Source organism: Girardinichthys multiradiatus, chromosome 14 (assembly GCF_021462225.1).
Source record: "Girardinichthys multiradiatus isolate DD_20200921_A chromosome 14, DD_fGirMul_XY1, whole genome shotgun sequence".
NCBI classification, from domain to species: Eukaryota; Metazoa; Chordata; class Actinopteri; order Cyprinodontiformes; family Goodeidae; genus Girardinichthys; species Girardinichthys multiradiatus.
In genome coordinates, this window is record NC_061807.1 from 44,031,253 (window position 1) to 44,040,283 (window position 9,031).

Sequence of the window (9,031 nt, forward strand, 5' to 3'; positions counted from 1 at the left end):
AATGTGAGGGTCTCATATGTTTCACAATCTTATTTAACAAAGAAAAAGAATTTTAATTATAGTTTTAAAACAGTAATTTTCTACCGCTTCTTCCATAGTGGGTCGTGGGGAAGCTGTTGCCTATCTCCAGCAGTCTACGGGAGAGAGGCAGGGTACACCCTGGACAGGTCGCCAGTCCATTGCAGGGCAACACACAACCATGGACACACTCATTCACACACCTAAGGGCAATTTAAAGAGACCAATTAACCTAACAGGCAAACTCCATGCAGAAAGACACCTGGCCGGGAATCGAACCCAGAACCTTCTTGCTGCAAGGCAACAGTAATGCCAATCTTACAACAACAACTAATTAACAAACTGAAATAATTGAACATTTAACTATACAGAAATTTAGCTTTACAGAACAAATTCTGTTGAAATGAAAGCTGATTGCATTCATTTGTTTTTGTAATATTTAATCATTTGAATTAGATATAGTTAGAAATGTATATACAGTTTTAAAATACTGCCCTGCACTTCACTTCCAATAACAGGCATTCACTTTAATAGTCTCTTTTTGTAGCCTCCTTTTCTTCAGATCTGCAGTTCATCTGCCCAATGGCTCTGCAGGAGGAACAAACAAGTTAGTGAGCAAAAACCTCTCATTTAGCTCTAATAAATACAAAGTCTTTAGGGTTTGTTTCTGAAGCACCAATATGACCTGTGATGCAGATGGAATGATCTCTTCAAGGTCTCCGAAGCAGCCCTGTTTATGACGAATGAGGCTCCCCCACAGCACCGAGCGGTGGCAGGAAGGACACTCTCCCTCTACAGGTACGAGGTGGAATGGCTCTGACCTCAGGAAATACCTGGCCAGGCAGATTAAATGGCTGATCATCCCACATGATGGGTGGAAACAGCTCAACTTCTCTGACACCTGAGGAGAAGAGGAGGCAAAAACAGACCAAACCAGTCAGATATGGACTGATAAAAATATTTCTATCATTAAAATTCTCATTAGTTGTGATTGGCTCAGATTTAGGGCTGAAATAAGTAATTGGATTAATTGTGATTAATCTATTATTGAAATAATCATCATCAACAACAAGAATAGTTTTTTTCTTCTCCCAGTCTATAATTAAATGAGATTAAAATGTTCCTGTTGTAGGTCTGTTAGGATTTCAAAAATTGATCCATGTGCCAAATCCCAGAGTAATGGCAGAGAATGTTTTATAAAGGGAACACTCAAATAACACATCCTAGATCTGAATGAATGAAATATTCTCATTGAATAATTTGTTCTGTACAAAGTTGAATGTGCTGACAACAAAATCACACAAAAATCATCAATGGAAATCAAATTTATTAACCAATAGAGGCCTGGATTTGGAGTCACACACAAAATTAAAGTGGAAAAACACTACAGGCTGATCCAACTTTGATGTAATGTCCTTAAAACAAGTCAAAATGAGGCTCAGTATTGTGTGTGGCCTCCACGTGTCTGTATGACCTCCCTACAACGCCTGGGCATGCTCCTGATGAGACGATGGATGGTCTCCTGAGGGATCTCCTCCCAGACCTGGACTAAAGCATCCGCCAACTCCTGGACAGTCTCTGGTGGATGGAGCGAGACATGATGTCCCAGATGTGCTCAATCGGATTCAGGTCTGGGGAACAGGCGGGCCAGTCCATAGCTTCAATGTCTTCATCTTGCAGGAACTGCTGACACACTCCAACCACATGAGGTCTAGCATTGTCCTGCATTAGGAGGAACCCAGGACCAACCGCACCAGCATATGGTCTCACAAGGGGTCTGAGGATCTCACCTCGGTACCTAATGGCAGTCAGGCTACCTCTGGCGAGCACATGGAGGGCCGTGTGGCCTTCCAAAGAAATGCCACCCCACACCATTACTGACCCACTGCCAAACCGGTCATGCTGAAGGATGTTGCAGGCAGCAAATCGCTCTCCACGGTGTCTCCAGACTCTGTCACGTCGGTCACATGTGGTTCATGAACCTGCTTTCATCTGTGAAGAGCACAGGGCACCAGTGACAAATGTGCCAATCCTGGTGTTCTCTGGCAAAGGCCAAGCGTCCTGCACGGTGTTGGGCTGTGAGCACAATCCCCATTTGTGGACGTCGGGCCCTCATACCATCCTCATGGAGTCAGTTTCTAACCGTTTGTGCAGACACATGCACATTTGTGGCCTGCTGGAGGTCATTTTGCAGGGCTCTGGCAGTGCTCCTCCTGTTCCTCCTTCCACAAAGGTGGAGGTAGCGATCCTGCTGCTGGGTTGTTGCCCTCCTACGACCTCCTCCACGTCTCCTGGTGTACTGGCCTGTCTCCTGGTAGCGCCTCCAGGCTCTGGACGCTACGCTGACAGACAGCAAACCTTCTTGCCACAGCTTGCTGGGTTGTAGAGTCCATCTCATGCTACCATGAGTGTGAAAGCACCACCAACATTCAAAAGTGACCAAAACATCAACCAAAAAGCATAGGTACTGAGAAGTGCTCTGTGGACCCCACCTCCAGAACCACTCCTTTATTGAGTGTCTTGCTAATCGTCAAAGATTTCCCCCTGTTGTCTAACAGCATGTGAAATTGATTGTCAATCAGTGTTGCTTCCTAAGTGGACAGTTTGATTTCTCAGAAGTTTGATTTACTTGGAGTTATATTGTGTTATTTAAGTGTTCCCTTTAGTTTTTTTGAGCAGTGTATATATATATATATATATATATATATACACTCATTATCACAGATGGTTTACTGAAGGTACAATGGTTCACAAATCTTACCTTTGCCACCCCCTTACAAAGACAACACCTGGACATCACCTCTTCACCTGCAGATGGATACAGCAGCTTCTTCTTGGCCCTCACACTGCCAAAGGCCATGGGGATGTGCAGGGGGGGCTGCAGGCTGGGGTCAAAGTCCATCCTATACTCCTGTCTGAGCCAGCGGGCTGTCAGAGGGAGCCTGTTCCACGGTGCTACTCTTAGCATGTTTGAGACAACGCGCCAGTGGAACTGCAGGCTTGTTTCTTTTTTGGAACGTCGGGAGACATGGGAAAGCCGTCGGGAGGAGTGAGGGTGCTGCCACGCCCACTCAAACTGACAGGGAGAAACAAGAATGACATGATTTCTCATTACATTTGCATAAATATTTATATATATATGTGTCAGTCAAACATTTACATTCATTCATCGGAGGTATGAATGTCACAATAATTTGAGGGTTTTAAGGATGAGTCTTTTTTCGAGGTAAACTGACAATACAAGATCCCACTGCAGTGAGTTTTCAAAACAAATTTACATATTCTTCCAAAGTTTTGCACACATGGTCAACATTATACATACAAGTTTAATTATATTCATACATCATATTAATAACTGTTTTTAGCAAGTTGCTGATAAACCACATTCTCTGTGTAGCCATCAAAAACATCTTTGTACATGTACATATCTCTTTATAGATATTTGACTGCTCTTCTCATCAGAGCTTATATTAATTGGGTTTGCCTTTTTGCACAGAGCTAAATGTTTTTGGAAAAGTTCATCAATTTTTAATATGGATATGGTCAGAGCCCCTGCTTTTCTTCTTCCTTTGGTGACCAACAGTAGCCGAATTTCCACCAGTACCGTGTTAGTCACCAGCACCGATGGTGATTGTTGTTAACGCAGGCCTCGACCAATTCGGTACAGAGATTTTGTTCTTGACTTGCATGGTAGATGTGGCAAACTTTTAGGCCAGAAACCCTTTCTGATGCAACCCACTGCATTTATCAGGGCTTTGGATCAGCACAAAAAGGACACAGGACACTATGCCACCTTTGAGGCTGCATTCTTCTTCAAAGTATTGTAATTTTACCACTAAACAGCACACATTCACTGCAATCAACTAGACTACGAATGGTTTCTCAGACTGAATGAGCGCCCCTGAAAACATTTCTGTGTTGTAAAAGATGTGGTCGGCAACAATCCTTGTCTCCTCCTGGTCATCACTATGACGGAGAACTGGACATACTCTGGACAGAGAAATACGGTCCTTGAGCCTCGTCAGCCTCTGATACTCACCCTGAGGGCAGCTGTATCTGTTGGGAAGCCGTGGATAATGAGTACCATCTCCCTAAGCAACACAGAGGAACAAATGTGGATTAGATCCACGGTCCTTCCTGAACTGTACCTTTCATATAAGCACGGTACAGTAGAACAACAGATTGTTTACCATGGCCCTCTGCCACTGGTTCTCTTGGCTCCCCCTCTGTGTCTCCCGGCGTTGTGCTGTCCAATCCGCCGCTCAGGGTTCACCGTGAAGCCGATGTAGATACGGCCTTTAAATTTTGGGTTTGTGCAGTAAAGCATATAAACACCGAAAAAACTTTCCACCTCCACCACCATCATAAAATGTTATTAACCTCCGTATGAGATAATGGCTACCGTTCACTAAAAATATACATAGTTAAAGTTCATAAACGCGTGAAATAATATGCATAATCTTAAGGGAACATTTGTAAGCTAATACTATGTCATGGCGATGTTGTTATATGTTTAGTTTCTGCATCAGTTCCTCTAACACGGTTAGCCTCTAGATGAGTGGACTGTTAAGGTGCCTGATCAAATAACAAATAACATTGCAAAAACCCCATGTGTAAAGAGGAAAAATCCAATCAACTTCAATAAATAACTAATAAATACTCTCGTGTGGTTTTCAAAACACATAATTGTAACAACTGTAACAAAAAATACAAAAAAATCTTTCTCATTAAGGACTCCTATTATGATGATAATTCGTTGTTTTGAAAATGGCGTCACAGCATAGACGGTCACTGGTTGGCTATAGTTGTCAAAGCTGCGATTCAATTGGATATTTTCTTTAGACCTTGAACGAATGCGAGGTTAGTTATGTTATGCTGCGTTACATTAACCTCGGAAGTCAGAACTAAGCTGTCGGAGTTCACGTCTTCTCCGAATTGTAGGGTTCCAGTTTCCTGCTTGTTTTCGTTCATATTGCTAGCGACTGTAACAGTAGTCTTACAACAACAACACTGTTCTACGCGGTATTTCATATAAACAGTGTTGAAATCAATCGTCTTATAAACACTGAAAAGTAGTACGTGTATGATTGACAAAATGTTACATAAATAACAAAGAATTGCTAAAAACATTCACAAGAACCTTTTAATACTACTGATGCAAGTAGCAACCATCTTGAATGCGAAGGTCGGGTATGGTCGTGTTGACCAGACTCTCCGACTTGTAATTCCGACTTTCGCGGGCGTTCCATTTGAAATTTCCTACTCGTTGTACAAATGGAACGCAGCATTATAACATCCTGGATTTTACCAGAAGCAAATGCAGTTAAGACAATAAAAAAGGATAAGACATACAATCTAGATGTAAATACAATACAGGATTATTTGAATTAATATTATCAGTACATTCAAATCTATACAGACGCATCAAAAGCAGCTGAAACAATAGGAATAACTTTCTTAGTACCGGAATTTCAAATAAAACAAACGAATCACAAACGGATTATCTGTAAGGAGAAATGTTAGCGGTTTTATTAGCAGTGCATAGAATAGAAGACATTAAGCCATTAAAGCAAAAATGTGCTCAGATTTAAGTTCAGTCTTACACAGTATATGTGTAAGACTGTGTGTTTTAACATTTTTATGGGTACCAGCTCATATTGGAATAAAATGATATGAATGGTAGATAGGATGGCAAAGAAAGCATCTTAAAATCAAATAAACTTTACATTACACAGTAAATTAGAGGCCAGGAGTATCGTCAAACAAAACTGAAGAAAGAATGGCAGAAAAGGTGGGATCGAGAAAGAAAACTATAAATAGAACTAAACTGAATTGAATTGAACTGAATTGAGAAGGAAGATCGTTTTATAGGATCAAAAAGGCAGTAGGAGAAATAAGAACTGGAAGAAGGAACAGAAATAAGGAAAGATTAATAGCAAGGCTAAGATTAGGACATACAGGCTTAATTATACACTTTTTTAGATACAAAAGCATTATACAGGAAAATCTGACCATAGTGGGGAGAACATGAAATAATGGAATGCCCGAAATATAAGCATGAAAGAAAATTTATGAGGAGATCATTTGAAAAGAATAAATAAAATGTTAACATAATAGACACATTGCAAAGGAAATCATGGAGCAAACATTTCCTAATTATTATTTGTGTGTAAAACAAAACTGATCAATAGAACGAGATTTTACGGTATATACATGAAAGCACTTGAGATAATGTAGTAAACAATCCTGAACCTCAGTCCATACCAGTTGGTGGCGGCAAAGCACACCTTCAGTTGTTTTGCCAACCGCCAATAAACTCCAGAAGAAGAAAAGAAAAAGAAGAAGAAGCCTTCCCGGTGTGCAGTGGGTAAAATCAGCAGAACACAGGTAGCATTCTGCTATTGGAAGCATCTACATTACATATACAGAACATGTAAACCGCTGAATACTGGAGATCTCTATGCGTTAACCTTTTGTATTTCCTTGTTTCAGTCATAAAATGTTTTTTGAGATAATTATGCTGTTCTTTACCTGAGAGCCAGTATTTCTTTATGTATTGTTTTAAATAGACATGGCAGTATCAGCAGATCACATCCGGGATAAGCTAACTACGGAGCTCGAGGCAGTGCATGTGGTAGGTTTACGTCTAATCTGCATTAGACAGCTGGCAGACTAACTGGTCATTCACAACATTAGTTTAGCCAATCAGGTTGAGTCCTGACTTGAACTAGGCCACTACAACCCTTTGGTTCTTGTCGTGATCTTGATCTTGTTGACTTGCTGTTGAGAGATTTCAGTTAATTCCCATTTCGTAGGAAAACCTTTCCACCGGCCTCCCCCTTTGCTCATGAGCATGGTTCACTTTGGGCAAAAGCTCAGGTCTTCTTCTATTGAGTCCTTTGCTCTGATTCTTTCTTCATTTTCTGATAAACATGTGAGCTTTGTTGTGTAGAATTACTTGCTAAATAAACAGATGAAAGTATTTTTTTTTATCTCATGAAAAAAAGTAGTTCCCTTATTAAAGCATAGTTGCAACTAACATTTTTTGCATAGATCTTTATTAGTGTGATGCAGTCTAACTTTAAAAAGGGAACATTTCTACGGACAGCTTCTGTACTTAATAACCAGTGGAGGTCCCCAGTAAACAGATATCTGATGATATCCTGACATAATGTCTGTTTTTCTGATACTCAGTGAGGTCACCTTTGATGTTTTGCCTTTTAGGATGTAGAGGATACCACCTCCAACAGGTGTGCAGCCAGCTTCAAAGTCCTGGTGGTGTCGCCACAGTTTGAGGGTAAACCATTGTTACAGAGACACAGGTAGGATTCACCATTGGGATGTTCAGTTGAAATCTATTGGACTTACTTAAATCAATTAAATTTATTGTTTAAGAATCATACTTTAGTCATAAGGTAAAAAACACACTACTGAAAAAAGCATGTACATACCAAAACGGGAAAATAAGTAAAAGGACAAGAAAAAAAAACTAGGACAGGTTTTTGATGGTTAAAATTAAATACCTGTCCGCCTTTCTGTGGACAGTCTGAAGAAGACATGATTTACGACCTGACATGATGTATTCAGGGTTTCCTTCACAGTCTGGAGAAGTGTGAAATTATGCATTTTAAAGGCCTGGGTATCTGAGGAAAAAGGAATTGGATCATTGAAAAATATTTGGATTTCAAGGCTTTCTTTTCCTTTTTAGTCATTTATTCACGTATTTTATCTGTCTTTGATTTTTTTCTCTTTCTTACAGTTGGTGGTTTCTAGACAGGGTTAGTTAGGTTCTATGAATCAGGTTCTGTGAGGTTATGGGTAATAGATCCTTACCTGTAGTAGAAATACATTTGAACTTGTTAACAAAGTAAATACACCCTTGGATGGGTGGGAGGTAACAAGTTAATCAGACATCTGTTGTTTAACCCTCAGCAGCTGACTGTGAGTCCACCAGCATCATTTCAAACAGCTACAAGAGCTGGAACAAACCAGAACTTACCTTCTCAATGATGCTGCACAACCAACACAGAATCTAAATGTTTATTCTGTTCCTGGTGGAGTAGGAAGCCTGTGTGTTTTGGAGACAGTGGCACTAAAAGAAAGACAGGAGGCAGATCTGAAGATGTTTTAGATTTTGGGGGATAGGGAGCAAAATGGACAGGATTAGAAATGAGTTTATCAGAGGGCAAGATCTGTGATTTAGGATTGCATAGAGAACATGATGCCCCAAGAACCTTTACTAGGACCTATTACACATTATTTACCACTATTATCTGCTCTTTTGTCTGTTTCTGAAGCAAATGGTAGCACTAGTATAACCTGATCCAAAAACCGAAATCATCAAGTTAAGCAAGTGTGGGTCTTCCACCTTTTGTTTATCAGCTTTCAGAATTCTGGCGGAATAACCTACCTCTACACAGAGTTCTCTGTCAAACAGAAAGAAAAATCAAAGTTTGAACAATGGCTGCTGTTTTTTGAAGCTGAGCTCTGCTGTGAACACACATCTCAGCCTATCTGGCCCTTTCTCTTTGTAAATAATGAACCTGTGTGCCGTCGGTGTGTTTGCAGGATGGTGAATACGTGTCTCGCAGAGGAGCTGAAGGAAATCCATGCATTTGAACAGAAAACCCTCACACCAGAACAGTGGGACAAACTAAAGCTACAGTGACACACATTTCCATCTGTAGTGAAAAGGTTAAAGTGCTCCAACCATCTCGTTGCTACATATGTCATATTGATACAAATCTACTGCAAATAAAAGTAAAACACTTTGCTTCTTTTTTCCTGTGTGTGTGTAAATCCTTAGTTTCATTTTGCAGTGAAGGAAGTACAGACCCATTCAATATATATTCAATATCAATATATAATAGAATATATATATATATAATAGAATATCATTGAAAAGTTATTTCAGTAACTCAATGAAACACGTTGGACCCTGCCTCTTGCTCAAAAAATGCTAGAGAAAGGTAAATGCCCTATCTGTACCCTGTAAGGATATGTAAGTGTAGCC

The 9,031-nt window shown here is 40.2% G+C and overlaps 2 protein-coding genes across 2 annotated transcripts; one reads left to right on the forward strand and one right to left on the reverse strand.

The window, feature by feature from the left end:
- Positions 1 to 441: 441 nt before the first annotated feature.
- On the reverse strand, positions 442 to 4,572 carry slx1b (SLX1 homolog B, structure-specific endonuclease subunit). Its single transcript, XM_047386332.1, has 5 exons — positions 4,209 to 4,572; positions 4,058 to 4,109; positions 2,780 to 3,094; positions 704 to 919; positions 442 to 606 (listed from the first exon to the last, which is right to left on the reverse strand). Exons 1-5 carry the CDS (start codon positions 4,382 to 4,384, stop codon positions 577 to 579), a joined length of 789 nt encoding a protein of 262 aa, XP_047242288.1. The 5' UTR covers positions 4,385 to 4,572; the 3' UTR covers positions 442 to 576.
- Positions 4,573 to 6,309: 1,737 nt separating this feature from the next.
- On the forward strand, positions 6,310 to 8,791 carry zgc:112271 (uncharacterized protein LOC553698 homolog). Its single transcript, XM_047386386.1, has 4 exons — positions 6,310 to 6,405; positions 6,588 to 6,652; positions 7,243 to 7,340; positions 8,587 to 8,791. Exons 2-4 carry the CDS (start codon positions 6,590 to 6,592, stop codon positions 8,684 to 8,686), a joined length of 261 nt encoding a protein of 86 aa, XP_047242342.1. The 5' UTR covers positions 6,310 to 6,405; positions 6,588 to 6,589; the 3' UTR covers positions 8,687 to 8,791.
- The last annotated feature ends 240 nt before the right edge of the window (positions 8,792 to 9,031 follow it).

Coding starts and splice junctions, on each gene's coding strand:
- slx1b (XM_047386332.1), bottom strand. CDS start 4,384: ATGATGGTGGTGGAGGTGGAAAGTTTTTTCGGTGTTTATATGCTTTAC. Junction 3,095..4,057: donor CAGATACAGCTGCCCTCAGG/GTGAGTATCAGA, acceptor TCTCCCTGTCAG/TTTGAGTGGGCGTGGCAGCA. Junction 607..703: donor TCATTCCATCTGCATCACAG/GTCATATTGGTG, acceptor TTCCTCCTGCAG/AGCCATTGGGCAGATGAACT.
- zgc:112271 (XM_047386386.1), top strand. CDS start 6,590: ATGGCAGTATCAGCAGATCACATCCGGGATAAGCTAACTACGGAGCTC. Junction 6,653..7,242: donor AGCTCGAGGCAGTGCATGTG/GTAGGTTTACGT, acceptor TTTGCCTTTTAG/GATGTAGAGGATACCACCTC. Junction 7,341..8,586: donor CCATTGTTACAGAGACACAG/GTAGGATTCACC, acceptor GTGTGTTTGCAG/GATGGTGAATACGTGTCTCG.